Source organism: Schistocerca gregaria, chromosome 5, assembly GCF_023897955.1.
Source record: "Schistocerca gregaria isolate iqSchGreg1 chromosome 5, iqSchGreg1.2, whole genome shotgun sequence".
In the NCBI taxonomy this organism is placed as follows: domain Eukaryota; kingdom Metazoa; phylum Arthropoda; class Insecta; order Orthoptera; family Acrididae; genus Schistocerca; species Schistocerca gregaria.
The window spans coordinates 333,184,188-333,206,202 of NC_064924.1; the positions used below are offsets into that span (position 1 = coordinate 333,184,188).

The window sequence follows — 22,015 nt, forward strand, 5'->3', positions numbered from 1 at the left end:
AAAATGAAAAAGTTTCTATTACAGGCTGCAATTAGAGAAAATTCAGTGACAAAGATATTGTTTTTATGGACTTGGAGGCTGTCTTAATATTTGAGAAACATTCTGAGAGTGTTTCATTTGGAGTAGTTTCATTGGCGTATGTAGAAGGATATTGCATCTGTTATGAAGCTGTAGCAGGCATGAGTAAGTGGAAGACATATAGTGGTAAAAAAAAGTGTTAGTGTAAATTCATGATAGGAGTCGGCACAAAGGGAAGGTAAGAGAAATTAGCATTACAAGTATCAAAAAACTTTCTAGAACAACTATTTCAAAATTAAAGTGGTTCAGAGCAAATACAGTGTTAAGATGTCGATAATAAAATTAATATTTTTATGTATCATAAAAGTAACACAATGGCAGTTAAAGAAACAGCAAACTGAAGAAATAGGCTGAAAGTACTTGAAGCAAACAAATAGTGGAAGTGCTTTACAGACAGATAGTGAGGGATCCCCAGACCTAAGTAAACAAAACTGAAAACACACACACACACACACACACACACACACACACACACACATATATATGAGACCACTGTCATCTTTGAACACTGAAGCCAGACTAAGGTTACTAGTGATCTCAACTGGGGTGGCTAGTAGGGTTAGAGAAGTGGTGTGATGTGAGAAAGGGAAGGACAGCAGTGCAGAGGAGGAGAAAGATATTGTAGTGATGTCTGTGGAATTGTGCAGGGATATGGAAGAAACAGGATGATGGGCTGCTAGGTGGAGGGTCAGGAGGCTCTGCTGAGAAGAAAAAAGGGAGAGGAGAGAACGAGAAAGAACTGTGCAGAGTGGTGACCATTCAGGTGGCCAGACAGTTTATTAGTGGTCATGCACACATACAATTATGCATAGTAGCTGCAGTTAAGTTGGCAAACAACTTTTCTGCTTACAAACGTAGCTGTGTCTTTGATGGTAGTGTGAAAAGCTTGGACAGGACATGTTGATTGTGCAATGTAACACTGTGTGGTTGACTGCAGCAAATGATTCACAGCCCGATTATTCCCACTAACACCATTTTTTCTGAATCATGCAGCCGGGAATGATCCTTGTAATAAATCATTCATTCCCATTATGAGTCATTGACAGTTAATTGGCTGCTATCGGTGTAGCTAATTCATTGGCTTGAATCATTGTAATATGTGAGGGGTTGGTCATGCACCATTGCTGGAAGCCCATACATTAAACCCAGAATTAATCCTTCACCATTTTAAGCAAAATATATGTAAATGAGAAAGTGGCTTAATAAATCCCATAGAACTAATGAGATTCAGATCTAGACAGTTACAGTTTAAACAAAATAAATGTTCTTTAACCAAAATTTTTGCATATGAGAATAGTGTCCTCACACAGATTACACATTCAAAGGGAAAACAATTAAACAATCATTAATGTACGTATGTATGTATGTAGGTAGGTAGCAGGTAGTGAGTTAGCAGTGCAACCATCATGTAGAGTACAGAAAATGTGTAAGCAAAGTTCATTTAACTGCACAGTAATACAAAAAAAAAAGAGAATACTCAGTCTGAAAGTGTAATTCCCCACTATCAGTTGTGATGGAAACTAAAGTTTTTTATTGTAAATAACGACTGCAAGGAAATAATGAAAATTAAAAAACAAATTATGCGACAAGTCCATTACACATGAATAAAAATATAAAATGCAGAAAATAATTGCAGCTCACAGCTGTCTCAAATCCCTTAAACAAAATTGAAGTTCATACAGTTGTGCAAAATCAGTCACTGTTTGTAACTCTTGCTCACAAAATCATACTTAAGAGGAGACCCCACAGCGATCATACGTCAGTCCACAGAAGCGGTCAGATTCACATTTCAAATATTCTTGAGAAAATTGACTTTGCAGTTTTCTGAGTGTCTTTAATACCCGGAAGCAGGGTTGGTTGGTTTTTTTTTTTTCAGGCCGCGTGCCTCTGTAAAGGAATGTAGAATACTCGCATGGCATGAGGGTGGCACAAGTTTAATTCCCAGCTTAGGTAAATTTTTAAGCAAAGAGCATTCAGTGAGCATTTCTGTGAAGAGTAAAATACATGAAGATGAAAATAAATTTCTAATTTAAACAATCTGTTATAAACATCAGTGATTAAGGAGTTATATTTGCAGTTAAAACTGGATTTTTGTGTGTACCTTGCAATTAGAAATAAAAGAGATGTGAATTTTTCATAAAAATTACAGTTAGATTTATCTTAAGTAGCATGTATTTGATGAATTTTATATTTGAGTGACAGGCATTCGAACGAGAAAAAAAAAAGGTTATACACACACACACACACACACACACACACACACACACACACACACACACCTGATTTAGTCTCGAACTAGTGATTTGGCAGTTGCCACTCTCAAGTGTTACTGATTCTGTTTTCTTTTTTGCATTCTTTCCTCTTTTTTTCTTTCTTTCCTCTTTTTTTCTTTCTTTCCTCTTTTTTCCTTTCTTTCTTTCTTTCTTCTTTTTTTCTTTCTTTCCTCTTTTTTCTTTCTTTCTTCATTTTCCTTCTTTCTTCTTTTTTCTTCCCTCTTTTTTTCCTTTCTTCCCTCTTTTTTTCCTTTCTTCCCTCTTTTTTTCCTTTCTTCCCTCTTTTTTTCCTTTCTTCCCTCTTTTTTTCCTTTCTTCCCTCTTTTTTTTCCTTTCTTCCCTCTTTTTTTCCTTTCTTCCCTCTTTTTTTCCTTTCTTCCCTCTTTTTTTTCCTTTCTTCCCTCTTTTTTTTCCTTTCTTCCCTCTTTTTTTTCGCCTTCCTTTCCCCTTCTTTTTTTTCGCCTTCCTTTCCCCTTCTTTTTTTTCCCTTTCTTCCCTCTTTTTTTTCGCCTTCCTTTCCTCTTTTTATCTCTGTATATTTTAAGCTTTGTAACAATTCTACATCTTCATTGATACTCTGCAGGGTAATGTGGGTGGTGGAGGATACCCTGTACCACTACTCATTTCCCCTCCTGTTCCACTCACAAATAGAGCTAGGGACATAAACAACTGTCTATAGGCCTCTATATGAGCTCTAATCTCTCGTATCTTATCTCTGTGGTCCTTATGCATGACGTATTTTGACAAGAGCAGAATCTTTCATCAGTCAGCTTAAAATGCTGGTTCTCCAGATTTTCTGAATGGTATATATGAAGATGGTGTCTGTTCTTTCACACATGTCCGAAAGAACAGATACCATCGGTGACTGTGCAGCTTGTTAGAATGAATTTACAATTAAATCAATACAATGAAATGAATACCCTTAGGGCATAGAGCATGCACCTTTGTTGAAAATTTCATGTCTGGAATCAAAACCAGATCACCCACTTAGCAGCCAAGCAGAATTGTATGGCCCAGCGAAGAAGCAACTATGCTTTACTGTATTAAAAATGCTCATTGTCCTTTCGGCTTCTTGCAAGTCCAACAAAAACTGCATAACTCCCACACTGCTTGGCTGCACAGCCATTTGGCAAAAGCACTCTCATCAACACCAACCAAATACGAAGGAGTGCCAACCAGCAAAAGGTCCTGTGCATCCTGCCACTCCCCCTTAAATAATTTGTAATATCACACACTACTGAATCAAGTTATACATTTTAAATCATGACCAGTTGAAAAATTTAAAACTAATTATTGCAGTAATTTTTCATCCTCCGATTAAAATAATAGCACAGTATTAAAGAAGTTATGAAAGGGCATTCCCAGTGCATGCCGATGTATGGTTTTGCAACATGACAAGACTTAAAATTATAAATATGTATGAAATAGGAAGTTGTAATTATCCAGCCAGTAGGAATATTAGTTAAAGATCTGGGAAACTTGTGCAGACTTCATGCTGCATGTCACGGTTGAGGATTTATAGTTTTGGCACTTATGCTTTTCGACTCATAATTAAATCATCTTTAATTCTTTATACATATGTCTAATTTGAAAAGAAGTTTGTTAGGTAGTTTTCCTACATTGTCAGCTTTCATGTGACACATCATGTGGTCAGATTTCTCCATTGTCTTATTTGTTATTACTTGTATAATTACCATAACAAAAACAATAGTAACTTCCTTAACCCCTTAAGCCTGAATAAAACTCTAGATGAAAGATAAAATCAAAAATTGTTGTGCTTTAGAGCTACCCAAAACACTTGGAAGAATGCAGCACTTGTCAATGCTTGAAGAATCAGCATCTACCAGCACTGACATTCAAAAACAGTTAACCTTCCAGTTATTAGCACAGCATTGATATGTTGCAAATTCATGACACTCGGCATTAAAGGCTTAATAATCCTACAGTCATGCCAAGTTCCAATGATCTCATCTCAACACCATTATTTTTCTAGTGTACTTACTTTTTATATGCAGTGTTTGTTGGGTCTGTAACATAATTTCATTAAAAATATGTAGTATTCATCTCTTGTCGTGTCCATCTCAGCTGCCATTTTGTTGTCTCCACGTCTTTAAGCCAGGTGCTCAAGCTACTACCTCAAGAAAACTTAAGACATCCAGCAGTGTGCTATACATGCATTCCACACATGCCTCAATTGCTCCGTCTGCCTGACTGAACATAAAAACACTCACCACATGTTGCACCACAAAACCAGTTCCTCATGATGTCGCACACCTCCATTTCATATAGTTCTTACCTGATTAAAGGTAATATGAAGCAGCACCAGATTCTGCTGGTGTAATTCAATGTGTTACACGAATCGCTAAACTTTGACTCAAACATCACGGATTACTCTAACCTAAGAAAGCAGTTACCATTGCCCATTGAAATAAATCCGTAAGAAAAGCACGCCACTTCATGGGATTATCGCGTTCCCACTGAGCATTAAGCTCGTGACTAACTATCGCATTCTTATTCTGGAAGTAGTACATCTTCTTTTTTTATCATGTTTTTATTGAAAATGACTCAGGAAAGAACACACAACATAGGCAGTGATTACACAATAATAACCAATGGAACGTTACAGAAAACTTAGTTAGAACTTCCCAGAAACATTCTGTGAAATCAACAACAGAACAATTATAATGTAGCACATCATTTAAAAGTCGTGGAACGGACGTGCGCCACAGCGTGGAGTAAGTGTATGCCAGCTCTCCTCGCGGCTGGCACGTGAACCTCGTTGACACTTGCACTGATCGCAGCTGCCAGCTGCGCGACCACCTTAGTCACCACAGATAACGTAATTTATTTTTTATTGAGAGGCTGAATCGCACTATTAATTCCTGATGGAATCCAGTTCACATTAACAGTCTTTTTGTTGTCCTCCTAAAGACATTTATTGGTGTGTCCAGGCGAAGAGCCCAACAAAAGCACTTAATTATTTTCTGCAACCGGTAAGAACACGTATTGGCTGCAATACTGAAACTTCTTCTCTCCCATTTTTCTAGATTTTTCTTCATCGATTGCATCCTTGATCTTTCTGAAGAAAGATCCGAAAACAGTAACCCACAGATCCTTATCACTGGCATAGTTGTATTCAAATGTGTCATAGCATTCATTGACTGCAAAGTGACTGTCTTTTTTCACTCAAAGTGATAAAGCATATTTAGTGTGCAGTTCTTGCACAAAATGTGGCTCATTGGCTATATACGCCATACTTCAACAAGAAACTTCATCTTATGTCAGCTATGAAATTGTCTATAGTATTACCTATTAACGACATCTTCTCTACAAACTTAGTTGAAGTAAATTTCGTAATTTTGTGACTGCCATTCCTGTGCAATTTCCTGAACCTGAAACTGGATGGAAGAAATCTGGAAACCAGTAATGTTCACCTTAGTTGCGATTCAGAGGGCCCAGTTTCATACGTCTCTCTCAGTAATGTTACATTGACTCTCATGTGCAGTTCTGAATCTTTCGAATAGTTCTTCTTTCACAGTTTCACAAGTTTCATTTTGGCTTGTATTGCGTAGTTTGTGTAAATCTACCTTCCATTTATACAACTCACATTCAGATTTTATGAAACAAAACTGGCTTTCCTCACTGCTTCATTACAACCATTTTCTCCCCCCTCTGTCCACCGTAAAATTTCATTTTCCCTTACGTCCCCCCACTTAAAGCTGTTGTAAGGAAGGTGCTGTAATTTTGTTCTGGACATTAATTAGCACTACAATCATTGTTCAAACCACAATTCACACAAGTGTTAGGGTTATTTCCTGTTTCTTCTAATGTTTCCACAGTTTCTAACAAAATAATGACATCATTCAAATGAATGTCCCAGAAATAAACTCCTAATAATATGTGTGTTGGTCTTCAGGAGAATGGTGATTGTGTCTGTGTTCTTCATATTTCATCTTTGTGAGGTTAAAAACATTAATAAGATTCCACATTAGTGTGAAACTCTGGAAATTGCACAAAGATGTATGCTATTAGCAGGCATATACGAAGAAACCAAAGAAAATAAGTTCAGTTTTTATCTCCATTCATAACAGTTAGCAATTTCTCAAAGGCAACTGCTAATTATTATGGATATCAAATGAGCTGTTAATTGAAGCGAATAGTAACAGTGAAGAATTGCATCAAAGAGCCTATCAATGGACACTGAAATCTGCTTTACAAATTATAATTAAACTATGCTGTCATCTGTTTCCTGTTGCACCAGCATTCCAGGCTGTGCACCTGCCATGCTGTGTGTGTGCTGTTTGCTATAGCTACAGTAGGGTTGTACGTTTATACAGCTGCCAGGTGAGTTATGAATCACAATTTTCAAAATAAAAAATGTAAATAAAAACTTGTAGCGTGCTTTGCAGCAAAAATTTTGGCACAGTGTTTCTTTCAGTGTAAGCTTCGTGTATAAATAATTTCAGAGCAGGTTTCAACACGTCAGATTGGACTGCTCCCTTGTAACTGTATATCAAAACAGTAGGCAAATGAGAAATGGGGGTGGTGTATGTATCAGCCACAGAAACTAAAACCCACTGAGATAGAAACTGACTTTACAAGAGTTTTTGGGACAGACTGCATATCAAGGGTGGTAGACTCACTCACAAATGTAATCAAAACTGTCACAAAATCCACAGCCCACTGGTGCATATGTACCCCTGTCACATTGTCCTTCAGAGTTTCAACACCCAACATTTGAATGGGATAATTGCTGTTCAGTATGTGGTGGGCATGATACATTCCTTCCAGGCAATACTAAATGCATTCTCAGAAAAGTACCATAAAAAGGTAGTTTAGAAGCCCACTCATTATGGGAACCTGTTAGATCTAATGGCAGTGAATAGGTTGACTTCTTTGAAGATGTCTATGGCAAAACTGATATCAGTGAGCGTAAGACTGTTGCACCAATAATGATTAATAAAGTACAATGGGTAACCGAAATACGTAGAAAGATTTACATGTTCAATGAACTGGGTAGAGAGACAGTAATGTAGAGGAATTTAAAATTCATAGCACTGGGCAGGAGCTTTTAGAGAAACTGTGGCTGAAATTTAAAACAGTTGATAAGCACTGAATTGATAAACACTTAGTAGAACAATTTGTGATAGGAAGGACCATCCATAGTAATACAGTCTCTGCAAAGAAACTTTTAAATAAGCAATGACAACTACTATGCAATAGGTGTAAAGCAGAGCATAGGAGTTAATATAGAGATATTCTAAATGTAATGCGTTTGTCAGCCAAAACAGCACTGTGTAAAGCCTTCTTCAACAATTACTGAAGGCCTTCTTTGCTTTTAAAGAAAACAAATATAAAACAGTAGGTTAAAACTTTTGATCTGTTATATATAACATTGCAAATTGCTCATTCTCTCAGGAGATTCCACTTTTTCGTTGTTTTGCTTGTTATAGTTACAGATAGCTTGTCTTCATAATAGTAGCCACTAGCCCAGCAAACAAAACTGTATGCTTCAGGAAAATGACATCCATATCTAAAGCATCTGCTTTTGTAATTCATAAATGCTTTCTGCTTCTGTGCTGCTATAATTGACTGTGCACACGTGCGCCCACACACACACACACACACACACACACACACACACACACACACACACACACACACACATATATATATATATATATATATTCACAATTTGCTGTTATGAAATATCACACGCATGATGTTAGCCAGAGAAGCTTGCAATTTTGTTTATTGACAGTATTATGAAAACCATAGTTGCTACTCACAATATAGCAGAGATGATGAGTTGTGGATAGGGGCAACAAAAAGACCATACATTTATCTTATCTGTTCTGATGAAGGACTGTTTGGCCAAAAGCATTGTTTGACAGTCTTTTTGTTTTGCCAATCTGTGACTTCCACTATATGGTGAGTTGCAACTATCCTTTTCATAATACTGTCATTATTTCATCCTGTATTTTCAATTTTTTTAAAATTTTATTTATTGGTTATTTTGATGAATTGCTTCATAAAATTGTGATATTATTGTAAGTGTGCTAATAGCTGTAAAAAAAGTCAATTCTTTCCTTATATAGTCTGACGAAGTTTACCTAGAAGCCCAAGTACAGAATATTACTTCAGGTCCCATATGTTTGGAGAAAGTATCTTTGGAATCTTCACATCTTTTCAATGGTATGTATCATCTTAAATCTGTAACACAGTATATGTTATAGGCTAAGAACATTTATTTTTCTGACTGGTAACCCTTTTGTTTGGTATTTCACACAGAGTATTTTGATCTTCAGATGTTACTTTCCCACACTTTCCTTAAATCAGTATTACTGCTGCCTTTGAAAGTAATGAGGTTTTTTGATCACTAAAACAACAAGAAAAATTAAATGTTAACATTAGTATTGTGCTATAGTGGCAGATTAGAAATGAATATTGTAGGGAATTGCTGTTAAAATATGGTTCTAATGACATAAAAAAAAAGATTGAGCCCTTTAATCCATACTGACTCTATAAATGTGAAAATAACTGTTTCGTTTAGATGAAATTTGATATTGAGATAGTTTGAACCCTGAGAAAGACCATAGGTTACTTTTTTAGAAAGTGGGGGAAAAAACCACCTGTAAGAGGGTGAAGTAAGGAACGGAACATCTGTTTTTATATCAGTGGACATAAACCATGTTAGAAATCCATAAAGTTTGTTATAGCTTGTAGATATGTGCTCTTCCCTGTGCCCCTCTGCGCACCCCCTGGGGAGCGCCACCAGTCCTCAGTACCGTAAGGTCTGAGCGTGCTTCAACGACCACCGTAAGGCGTGACGGTGGAATGTTGTACGGTACAGAGCCCGGGGATCTTGGCTTAACTGCCTGAGTCGGGAGGATGGTATAAACCTCTATAATAAAAAAAATCCTCAATCTCAAGGTGTGCTGCACGCCGAGGAGACGCATGGCTGTTGAGGTAGAACAGTTGCTAGCGGGCAACCTCTGGGGAACCTTCCGCGCCCCTGGTTGTATTAGGTTCACTCAGGCAAGGTGGGCTCTGTCTGGGTGGACATTCCTTCCCCTAGCTGCTCGTGGGACCACCATGAAACAAAATACGAATAGTGCACAAGCACAAGTCTCTAAGAAAGGAAAGTTCAATGCTTTACAGTATGACCCCCAATCGTTCCCTTCCCTGTCAACACCAGGGGAGGAACGGCGGTCTAAATTACCTGATGAGATGTATTCTCCTCAATTTCTGGTTTGCAGCCGAACAGATAGGGACTCATTTCTGACCACAAAGCCTCAGTTTTTTGTGGAAAATTTAGACAAGTTTAGAGAAGTAGAGGACCTGTCTAAAATGAGGTCTGGAACAGTCCTCATACAGACAGCATCCCCAGCACAATCACGTGCATTGCTTGCTTGTGACAAGCTCGGTGATGTTGCAGTCTCCATTACGCCTCAATATGGTTCAAGGACTTATTTTTCATCATGACCTGTGTTGCAGTCTGACAGCGAGCTCCGTGCAAGTCTGGAACACTGTGGTGTCCACCTTGTATGACGTGTCTTCAGGGGACCTGAAGATAGTAGGGTTGCCATCGGTGCCTTCGTCTTGGCTTTCGAGGGAGACACCCTGCCCGAGAAGGTCAAGGTGGTGATATATCAATGTGATGTTAAGCCTTACGTCCTCCACCCATGTGCTGCTTTAAGTGCTAGAAGTTTGGGCATATGTCATAGAGATGTGATGCCAACCCTATCTGTCGGGATTGTGGACGTGCCTCCCATCCCAGCATCTCGTGTACGCCGCCCCCTGTTTGTGTCAACTGCGGACAGAAACATTCACCTTGCTCGTCAGACTGTGCGGTTTATCAAAAAGAATGGAAGATTATGGAGTATAAGACCTTGGACAAGCTCACTTACACAGAGGCCAAAACGCAAGTACGACCGACTTCACCCTGTGCGCATTTCATTGACATTTGCTGCAGCAGCTTCAATGTTGCCATCCCTGGCGACGAGCCCCCAAGCTCAGCCGCTTTTTGTGGGCCCTCCAGCCCAGCCGTCTATTCCTACCCCCCAGGTAGTTGGGGGACACCCTCTTCCGTTGCTCCGCTGTTATCAACATTGGGAATAACCACCCTTCCTACTTTGGGTACTTCAGTCCCCACCTCGGAGTCGGAGAAGTGCACGCCTCTTCCGGCTCCCCTCGCGCGGAAGGGATCACTTGGTGCCCACCCTTCCGCGGTTACTGCCCCTCCAAATGTCAGCCAGTGGCTGAAAAAGCCACCACCTGAGGCCTGTAGGGTGTCCAGGTCTTCTTCAGTCCATGAGCCTGGGTCGGAAAAGCCCACCGAGCCTGATAAACCGAAGGACAAATGGGACCATACCAAAAAGAAGAAAAAGCAAAAGGAGAAGGACATAGAGACAGAAAAGGAGTTCACCACTTGCACCTGAAGATGATGTGGAGCATCTAGTGTCTCCTCAGGAGCTAGATGTTGCTCGACCCGCAGCTCCTACGGATGTTGATCAGGCTACTTTGCAATCGGTGGCGGTGACCGCTTCTAAGGCATAACCTATCTCCCCCACATTCTTTCATGTCTTCACAGTCTGATACCTTTTTCCTTCAATGGAATTGCCATGGTTTTTTCCACCACCTTGCCAAGTTGAAACAGCTTTTGTGCCGTTTCCCTGCCACTTGTCTGGCCCTACAGGAAACGTGGTTTCCTGTTCGGCAGACCCCCTCCCTTCATGGCTATCAGGGTTACTATAAGAACCACGTAGAATACAGCAGGGTGTCTGGCGGAGTCTGTGTTTATGTTCTTGCCACTGTTCCAAGTGCCCCAGTGCCACTTCACACGGCTCTCGAGGCAGTGGCTGTTCGAATCCGGGCAGGAATGGAGCTTACCATCTGTTCCCTCAACCTTCCCCCAAATGAGGTTGTCCCTCTTGCCGACCTAGCTGCCTTGTTCGCCCAGCTCCCTCTGCCATTCCTCCTTTTGGGGGACTTTAATGCACACCACCCTTTATGGGGTGGGTCCTAGACCTCTGGCCAGGGTAGGAATGTTGAGACTCTTGGCACAGCAGGACATTTGCCTCCTTAACACTGGTGCTCCCACATATTTTAGCTTGACTCATGGCACATACACAGCCATTGACCTCTCTCTTAGTAGCCCTGGTCTTCTTCCATACTTCAGTTGGAGGGTCCACAACGACCTCTGTGGTAGCGACCACTATCCTGTCCTGGTTTCTCTTCTTCAATCCCAACCCCCTGACCAGCTGCCACGATGGTCTCTTCGTGGAGCTGATTGGGCAGCCTACATATCAGCTACTTCGACCATTGCTCCGCTACCTGGTGACATTGATTTGGAAGTGGACGAGGTCACTATGGCCATTGTTTCTGCTACTAAGGCAACTGTCCCCTGCTCTTCAAGTACTCTAAGGGGTCAATCAGTCCCTTGGTGGACATCAGAGATTGCATAAGCTATCCGGGACTGCCGGCGAGCCCTGCAACGACACCAGCGTGTTCTTTCCCTAGAGAATCTGGTTGCCTTTAAACGGCTGTGGGACCGGGCTCGGCAGTTAATCCAGCAGAACAAACAGGACTTCTGGGAACAATATGTTGCCACCATAGGTTCTCGCGCCTCGCCCTCTCAGGTGTGGTTGCGGGTTCGGCGCATTTTTGGCTTTCGCCCTTATGCATCTGTCCTTTGCCTTTCTCTTCAGGTTATACTTTGTACTGACCCAATCGCCATCACCGAACATCTGCCAGAGTACTTTGCTCATATTTCTGCAACAGCAGGCTACAGCGCAGAATTCCGCGCCATTAAAGAGCAGGCTGAGCGTATGCAGTTGTCGTTTCACAAGCACTGTTGGGGATGATACAAAGCCCCGTTTAGTGAATGGGAGTTCCAAAGTGCTCTTACAGCTTGCCCCGATACCTCTCCAGGTCCAGACCGAATCCACAAACAGTTTCTTCGCCATTTCTCGACACACTGTTAGGGTGAATTACTCACCCTATTTAACCGCATCTGGACAGAGGGCGTTTTCCCAACTCATTGGCAGGATAGCGTTACCATTCCAGTGCTGAAACCTGGTGCAGATCCGCTGGTGGTTAATAGCTATCGCCCTATCAGCCTTACCAACATTACGTGCAAACTCCTGAAACGGATGGTGAGTCGGTGGCTCATATGGATCCTCAAAGCTCAGGGCCTCCTAGCCCAGAGCAACAGGGGGGGCTTCCATCAGGACCGCTCAGCGATCGACAATTTAGTCTCACTAGAGTTGGCTATTCGTACAGCTTTTAATTGGCGAGAACATCTAGTTGCTGTTTTCTTTGATCTTCGCAAGGTGTACAGTACCACCTGGTGCCACCATATCCTTGCTACGCTGCACGAATGGGGCTTACAAAATCCACTTCAGATTTTTCTACAGAATTTTCTCTCCATCGCTCCTTTTGGGTTAGAGTTGGCAGGGCTCGGTTCTCAGTGTTCCCCTCTTTTTGGTGGCGATTAATGGACTTGTGGCTGAGGTGGGCTCATCTGTCTGTTTCTCTCTATATGTCAATGACTTTGGTCTTTATTACAGTTCCCCAAGCATCAGTGTTGCTGAACGGCGGCGGCAGGGAGCTATCTGTAAGGCACATGTTTGGGCATCTAACCATGGTTTTCAGTTCTCAGCCTCTAAGACCCGAGTGATGCATTTCTGTCGTCGTCGAACTGTCCACCTCCATCCAAAGCTCTACCTTGCCAATGAACTCCTTCGTATTGAGGAGATGCATTGCTTCCTTGGCATGCTGTTTGACAACTCACTTGGACACCTCATCTTCGCGAGCTTAAACAACAGTACTGGCAGCACCTCAACATCCTTATCTGCCTCAGCCACACCGTTTGGGGGGCTGCACGAACAACCTCCCTACAGCTCTATAAGGCCTTAGTCCAGTCCTGTCTCAACTACAGGAGTGTGGTGTACGACTCAGCAGCACCTTCAACATAGCAGATCCTCGACCCAATTCTCCATTGTGGCGTCAGACTGACGACAGGTGCCTTCCGCACTAGTCCGGTGACTAGCCTTCTTGCAGAAGCTGGAATCCCTCCCCTACTATTCCTCCAACAGCAGTTGCTTGCATCATAAATCGCCCACTGCCATGCCTCGCCCCACCACCCAAACCGCAGGCTCCTTTGACAATCTTCTGCACTCCCCTCTCCATGACGGTGGCCTAGGTCGGGTCTCCTGATCGCGGTCCACGTTCATTCCCTTCTCTTGTCACTCGAGTCCTTTCCCCTTCCTCCATTCTTCCGGCCCTCTTCTTCTACCCCTCCTTGGTTCCTCCCTCTCTTGCAGCTTTGCTTGGATTTGTCCTCCGTTCCACCTGCCAGTCTTCGTCAACAATTCTTGGATCTTCTTGCCTCGTTTTGCTGCGATGCAGATGTAGTCTACACCGATGGTTCTGTGGTTGATAGATGCACTGGGTTTTCTTACATCCACGGCCACTACGTTGTGTAGCATTCTCTGCCTTGTGGAAGCAGTGTTTTCACTGCGGATCTGGTTGCTCTTTATCGTGCACTCGCTCACTTTTCCTCCTGCCCTGGGGAGTAATTTGTCATATGCAGTGACTCCTTGAGTGGATTGCAAGCACTTGACCAGTGTTTTTTCTCGGGACCTTTTGGTGTGCGGTATTCAAGATGCTGCTTCTGCTCTCACCAAGTGTGGTCGTTCAGCGAAGTTTGTGTGGACCCCGCGCCTAATCGGCACTCCAGGAAACGAACGTCGATTGGTTGGCTAAGTAGGCCCCCAATTCGCCACCCCTGGAGCTTGGTGTCTTGGAAAGAGACCTCTGGTCATCGCAAGGTCCACGATGTCTGGAGCTCTCAATGGTCTGTCTTGAACATGCCAAATAAGCTCCACATGGTCAAGTCGTCCACGGCCGTATGGAACTCATCCTTGAGGAGCATGCATAGGGACTCAGTTTTTCTTTGCTGTCTCCGAATTGGACATACGCGGTTGAACCAAGCTATCTCCTTCGTCGTGAGAACCCGCCCAAGTGTCGCTGTGATGTGGGGCTGACAGTGGTCCATCTTCTGATGGACTGCCCCCCTTTTAGCCCCCTTGGCAGTCCTTTAATTTACCAGCTGCACTTACTTCAATTCTTGGTGACGATGCCTCTATAGCTGTCTCAGTTTTATCTGTGCAGCTGGGTTTTATCAGTCACTCTAGTGTGGGCACGCTCACATGGTTTCTCAGGCTACACCCACTCCAGCGACTTTTAGTTGTGACGTGGATACCGAAATAGTGTCTTTTAGGTTTACAAGTTGTTTTGGTACCTCATCAACACTTTCCAGATGGAGGTTCTTCGTTTGTCGTTGAGTGGTTGACCTTTTACCTGATCCATCAACCACTATAGTCTGTTTTACTCCAGTCAACTATTTGCTCTGCTCCTTTTAAGTGTCCTCTATTTTGTGTTACTGTGGCGTTCATTTTAGCCCTGTACCCTTTGGTGTTCCCTCCCTCTGGGTGCAGAGGCTGTGCTTTTAGTGTATAGGCCTTTTACAAGTATGTATGTTTGGAACTGGGGACTCACAACCTCGATGTTTAGCCCCCATTAAACCCCAAAACCAACCAATTAACCAACCTCTGCACACACCGCTTGGTAGCGATGCTTTGTATGCTACTGTCATGCATTGCGGCAGTTGATTGTGGGGAGAGGGGAGGCATATCGTGAGCTGTGCCTACTCAAACTGGCAGACACATGAAGCTGCCCGACATTATCCCATGTACAAATATTACAAAATTTACGCTGCAATGAACTAAAAGTTATTAACTTTCTTTCTTCGAAACTTGAATGCTATTTAATAATTTTAAAAAGTGCACATTTTATTTTCATCCCCACCTTGTTTTTGTGAAACAGGAATCCATTTTGTAGTAGACGATAAATATTTTGTAATTTTTAAATTTATTTTTGATAGTATAGCCAAAAATTAAACAAAGTAAATCTTTACATTCTTGCAAAAGAAGGCAAGATGAAAAATGTTTGTTGAACATCATTGTTATGTTAACATCATTCAATTAATAATTGATAAGAAAAGAAAGATTTTTGTAGTTCAGAATATTTTTTCATTAATATTTGACATATGGCAAAATAAAGGTGACAGCTATAAACCCAGATATTTGTAAATTACTAACTTAACAAAACTACTGCTATGCGAGCACATCCATGAGTGACCACTATTTAAAGCTGTGCATTAAATTGTAAATAGTTAATAGGGCGGGACTACAGGCAACAACTCATCATATAGTTGGTAGGAATTGGCATTGAGAAGTCTAGACACTTAAGACTGAAAATTTTACTAAATTTTCTGACAGTGTCCCTCTTAAGAGTGTGCACGCATGCAAAGAGAGAGAGAGAGAGAGAGAGAGAGAGAGAGAGAGAGAGAGAGAGAGAGAGAGAGGGAGAGGGAGAGGGGGGGGGGGAGAGGGAGGGAGAGAGAGATGCTTTGTTTTGTACATCCGTGTTGCACTGGCACTGCAGACCAGCCCCCTCCCTCGCCACTCAGACCAGCCCCTTCCCTCCCTACTCCGCGTGCCCCCTCGGTCCCCCCTATCCGCGTGCCCCCTCGGTCCCCCCTCCACCTGGCCCCTGCATGCCCCCCTCCGCCGTCCCCCCTCTTTATTAAATTTGCACTTTTACTGGTTAGTTGGTCATTCAGAATATGTACAAGTAAGCATGTTAATAAATTCTTCATTTGTATGGCTATATTGTCTGTAGTTGGTAAGAAGCCGAAAGCTGGTTCATAATGAGCTAATAGATACTATTGTGGAACATTAATACTTTGTATTAAATATGTCCACGTTCCTCCAAGAACCAATGAAATATTCCATAAATATTATCAAATGTATTTCATTTTTTATGCATTTCATTTTTTATTTATTGTATTTTTTATGTGTTGTATTTTATGTTTGTTTCTTTGCTCATATTGGAAAACAGTGTCTGCTTGCACTTTTTATAGGTATGCTTCCTGTTGGTACTATTGTTTTCTTCCTAATCTCAAAATGCTTTGCTAAACTATGCATTTCTTCATGTGAAACACAACACATTGTAGCACCACAAACAATAAAATTATTACGGTTGATATAACAAAACTACACTGGTGTCCAAAATTAAAGCAACTAAAAGATATTTTGCAAGGTTGTTTATTTTGCTACAAAGCAGTGTAAACCAGTGATAGTAAAAAGTAAGCAATGTAAAGAATACAGAAATCAAATGACTGCAACATGCATAACAGTAGACAAAAACTTTCTTCATTTTTTTCCAACTTAATGAATTTGCACACACATTCCTACAACTGATTGATGTTCTCAGTACAGGTTGTGTCCACCTGTGGCAGCAATACAGGCCTGATGATGGGGCATGCTGTGAATGATTTCATCATCATCATGTTGAGGCAGTTACACCCATTCTTCCTGCAGAGCTGCTCACAGTCTTAAAGAGTGGTTGGTGGGTGCTGACGTGATGCAATCTGTCTCCCTAGTGTATCCCAGACATGCACTATGAGGTTCAAATCGGGAGAGTGAGCAGGCCATGTCATGCATACAAAATTTTCAGTTTCCAAGAAAACATCAGCCACCCATGCTCTATGAGGTCAAGCATTTACAGATCACTATCCAAGTCAGTTTGGGTTTTTTGCACATAGCTGAACTTGGTCTACTGTGAATACTGAAAGCATTTTTGTTTTAGTTTCATCTTCAAAGTCATCTGCTCTCTCAAAGAAGCATGACTGGATTTGGGTGGTCACCTAGTAATAAAAGGCTGTTTTTAAGGTCTCTTACGTTGATTGGTTTGATAACTATATGTTCCCTCCTACAGATACTGCCTACAGGAAAATTAGAGACCTTTGGAGATAAGAGAACCACTTGTATCAACATCAGTTTGGATTCCGTCGAAATGTTGGAACACGTGAGGCAATACTGACCCTACGACTGATCTTAGAAGAAAGATTAAGAAAAGGCAAACCTACGTTTCTAGCATTTGTAGACTTAGAGAAAGCTTTTGACAATGTTGACTGGAATACTCTCTTTCAAATTCTGAAGGTGGCAGGGGTAAAATACAGGGAGCGAAAGGCTATTTACAATTTGTACAGAAACCTGATGGCAGTAATAGAGGCGAGGGACATGAAAGGGAAGCAGTGGTTGGGAAGGGAGTGAGACAGGGTTGTAGCCTCTCCCTGATGATGTTCAATCTGTATATTGAGCAAGCAGTGAAGGAAACAAAAAAAAATTTCGGAGTAGGTATTAAAATCCATGGAGAAGAAATAAAAATGTTGAGGTTCGCCGATGACATCGTAATTCTGTCAGAGACAGCAAAGGACTTGGAAGAGCAATTGAATGGAATAGAGAGGGTCTTGAAAGGAGGATATAAGATGAACATAAACAAAAGCAAAACGAGGATAATGGAATGTAGTCGAATTAACTCTGGTGATGTTGAGGGAATTAGATTAGGAAATGAGACACTTAAATTAGTAGTTTTGCTATTTGGGGAGCAAAATAACTGATGATGGTCAAAGTAGAGAGGATACAAAATGTAGACTGGCAATGGCAAGGAAAGCGTTTCTGAAGAAGAGAAATTTGTTAACATCTAGTATAGATTTAAGTGTCAGGAAGACATTTCTGAAAGTATTTGTATGGAGTGTAGCCAAGTATTATGGAAGTGAAACATGGACGATAAATAGTTTGGACAAGAAGAGAACAGAAGCTTTCAAAATGTGGTGCTACAGTAGAATGCTGAAGATTAGATGGGTAGATCACATAACTAATGAGGAGGTATTGAATAGGATTGGGGAGAAGAGAAGGTTGTGGCACAACTTGACCAGAAGAAGGGATTGGTTAGTAGGACATGTTCTGAGGCATCAAGGGATCACCAATTTAGTATTGGAGGGCAGCGTGGAGGGTAAAAATCGTAGAGGGAGACCAAGAGATGACTACACTACGCAAATTCAGAAGGATGTAGGTTGCAGTGGGTACTGGGAGATGAAGAGGCTTGCACAGGATAGAGTAGCATGGAGAGCTGCATCAAACCAGTCTCAAGACTGAAGACCACAACAACAATGTTCCCTCCTCTTGTTTTCCTAGTAATGATAGGATTTGATTTAGTTCATTACTTCCTTGTGGAAGCAGATCAAGCAACCACATTTATACAGTTGCATGCCTCCAGTTAGTACCACATGTAAAAAGCAGCTTGTGTCTGCATTTTTAGAGGTCCTGTTGTGGTATTCTCCTCTGATACCATTGTACAACTTTAAGCAATGAATGAAGTTGTCATACGCAACATACCCTGTCCACTCTAAAAATATTTTGTATGTTATGCAGTCATCACTTTTCACGTTACAAATTTTGTGTAATCTCATACTGGAGATATGCCCTGATTCTCTCTCACTCAAAGATTCAGTTTGACATGAGCTTCTTCCTATTTCCTCTAAGCTCTTATTGGGAGACATGATAATAAGATAAGATAATAATAATAAGATAATAATAAGATAATAATAAGATAATGATAATAAGAAGCTCATGTCGTGTGTGTGTGTGTGTGTGTGTGTGTGTTTGAGGTTTACACACACACACGACATGAGTTTCTTCCTATTTCCTCTAAGCTCCTAATGTCTCTCAATAAGAGCTTAGAGGAAATAGGAAGAAGCTCATGTCGTGTGTGTGTGTGTAAACCTCAAACACACACACACACACGACATGAGCTTCTTCCTATTTCCTCTAAGCTCTTATTGAGAGACATTAGGAGCAATAGAAGAAGCCTGCTTTAAGCTGTGACTGTGTTGGTACGTGAAGTAAGCACCTCTTGTTCAATTTGTAGTGCACTCTCCATGGAAAGTGGGTATCAATGGCAAAGTTCCATCTCCACCACATAGGGTTTAATTGCACTAAGATTTCTGCTTCGGGTAACACTACCAGACCCCACCAGTGAACTGTGACTTTTCATTGATGCAAGGAGCAGATTAGAAATTTCCTCACAAAGTGAATTACTGTGTACGAAATCATACTATTACCAATTTGCTAAGTACTGTATTCTTTTCTTTTGTGATGGTAAAGTAACCTTCACTTCATATTATCAAAAAATGCATAATATCTACATCTGCATCTATGCCTATACTCTGCAAACCACTGTGTGAAGCATGGCGCAGCCTGTGTCCAATTGTACCAGTTATTAGGGTTTCTTCCCATTCTATTTAGGTCTTACACTGATACTTCTGGGTTTCCTACATCACCCTGGATTGGATGGAGTCACCTAATTTGCACCCAATACACTGTCAGCTATCTTAGTAGCAGCCTCTGATGCTTAATAACACACCTGACCCCTTTTAGGGGGACCCCACAGTTTTCAACCCTGTGACACAAATTCAGGAAGTCGCAGCCAATCTTGTCACAGGATCTTCACTGTCTCTGGTTCAGTCATTCCATTTAACTCAGAACCAGAGGGCCATGATCAATTTTGGGGACAATGCTGCAGATTGTTAGCTTTGTTGAAAACTCCATGTGCAAGGCTGGTCATCTCAACCGTCTTTGCCATTTGGTGGAATGACCAAGTATGACCTTGGAGCCCAGAAAATGGGCCTCATTTGTTTCAATGAACCACAATCTGCAGTTGGTTACACCATGTTCCCTCAATAGCTGCTGGAATAGCCTCTTCAACATGTTGTCATGAGGACCCTAGGTACACCCACAGAGTGCACCTGATGTCCTTTCCTGCTGCTTGCTGTCATTTTCCTAAGGGGTACCATCATTTGCCATATGTTTTAACTGCCAATGATTAATAGACCCCTACACCTTTGCATTTCTTTCCTCTTGACACAAAGCGGAACAGGTTCCCTGAAACAGGTGAAGTGAATCCCAGTGGCTCAGTTTCACAGAAAGATGGCACCTCAGTCTCTTTGGTTAGGGGGACTGGTACAACGTCATGAGTTCTCTTTGGTCCCCCCACCCAGTACATGACGCCTTGAACCACCATTGACATGCCACTCGCACTCAAGCAGATGAGTAATGACAAATCCTGTTCTTTCTGCAGAGGAGACAGGATCCACAGGAGAGGATAGTACCTGAGATACCTTAAGTACCAGTATCACAAGTATGCAGCTCTTCTAACACACCAATTCACAGCAACTACCAGTCATTCGACAGTAGTCGGGTGTTTCCAGTTGCTTATGAATATCAACCAACTCATTCAGTATTCGAGAACAACATTGACAGTGGGGGGGGGGGGGGGGGGGATTTTGGCTGGTGCTTTGTATTACAAGGCAGTGAACAGATAACTTTAAATCAAGCTGACTGATTGTCTTTTAATCTGTTGTGTTAAAAAGTTGCTAATTCCCATTTTGACTTGGAGAAAATACACAAAACGAGATTTCTATTAAGAAAACACAAAAACCTTTGGTAAAAACTACTGGCTTCCTAAAACATTTTGAGATTAATTATAGGTGTTGGAAAACTCAAAAACAGAGTTAATTTACGATCCATGCCGGTAATATAAAGGGCTACTCTATAAGGGAAAACTAGATGCAGCACAGTATGTTAGTTATATAAATCTGCTACAGTAACTAAATCAAATACCGATTTACTACCAATTGCTCATAGATAATGCAAAGGACAACACACATTTATTTGCATTGATATACAGGATATTTCAAAAAGAATCATCAAACTGTAAAAAATCATTACTATTATGTTGTTTGTGATATGTGCATGAACAATGTAAACTCTAGACTTTCATATGGTTCCGCCTAGGTTGCAGCAGCAGTCACCCACTTCAGCTCTAGTAAAAATGGTGTCGGTACAATAGAAAGCATTTTGTGTTCTACGTTTTGCACAGTTCGGGTCAGTAATAACTGTTAAGCATAACTTTTCGTACTAGGTATGGTGTGAATCATCCTACAGCAGAGAGAGACGGTGGCATGAACAATTCTAAGAAACAGATTGTTTGTGTAAAGGCAAATCGCCGGGCAGTCCCCAGGTGTCTGTGCCAGACATTGAATGCATCCGCTGTTGTTTCAGGAAGCGCATATCTAGATATGCTTGGGAACTTTGATTTGAACAATTTCATTTACCAAGAATAGGACACTGCCACATTGGCATCTGAAGTGTGGGAACTTTTAAATCAAAGAATTACTGAACAATGGATTGATTGCACTGGACCAAATGATTCAGCCTTACATAACTGGTCTCAAAGGTCACCAGACCTAACTGTAAGTGATTATTTCTTGTGGGAGTTTATAAAAAAAATCTCTCTACATGCCTCTGTTACCAACAACAATGAATGACTGAGACATTGCATAACAGCAACTGTGGAAGCTGTAACTTGAGACACTGCAGTGTGGGAACAATTTGAATACCGCATTGACATACGTCTTGCATCTCAAGGGGGACCCTATTGAACACCCATGAAAAGGTATTAAAAAAAAAAAAAAAAAAAAAAAAAACTATTCGAGCTTCCTGTTAATCAAAAAACAATTCATTGTATATGTTTATTAGTTTCAGAAATAAAGACATGCCAAATCGAATGATTTTGTACAATGAAATTCAGAGGTGATGTATTCTTTGGTAGAACTGTGAACCACAAATGCCAATTTGCTCCAAAATAAATTATGTATCCAAAAATCTCATACTGGTAACTTATAGAAATAT

The 22,015-nt window shown here is 41.2% G+C and overlaps 1 protein-coding gene across 3 annotated transcripts in view; it reads left to right on the forward strand.

The window, feature by feature from the left end:
* Window positions 1-22,015, forward strand: part of LOC126272781 (trafficking protein particle complex subunit 13) — a 200,592-nt gene that overhangs the window by 120,572 nt on the left and 58,005 nt on the right. For all 3 annotated transcript variants that reach the window (XM_049975925.1, XM_049975926.1, XM_049975927.1), the window contains exon 6: window positions 8,450-8,546. In XM_049975925.1, coding sequence (XP_049831882.1) covers window positions 8,450-8,546 — 97 coding nt within the window. The remainder of the gene's footprint in view (window positions 1-8,449; window positions 8,547-22,015) is intronic.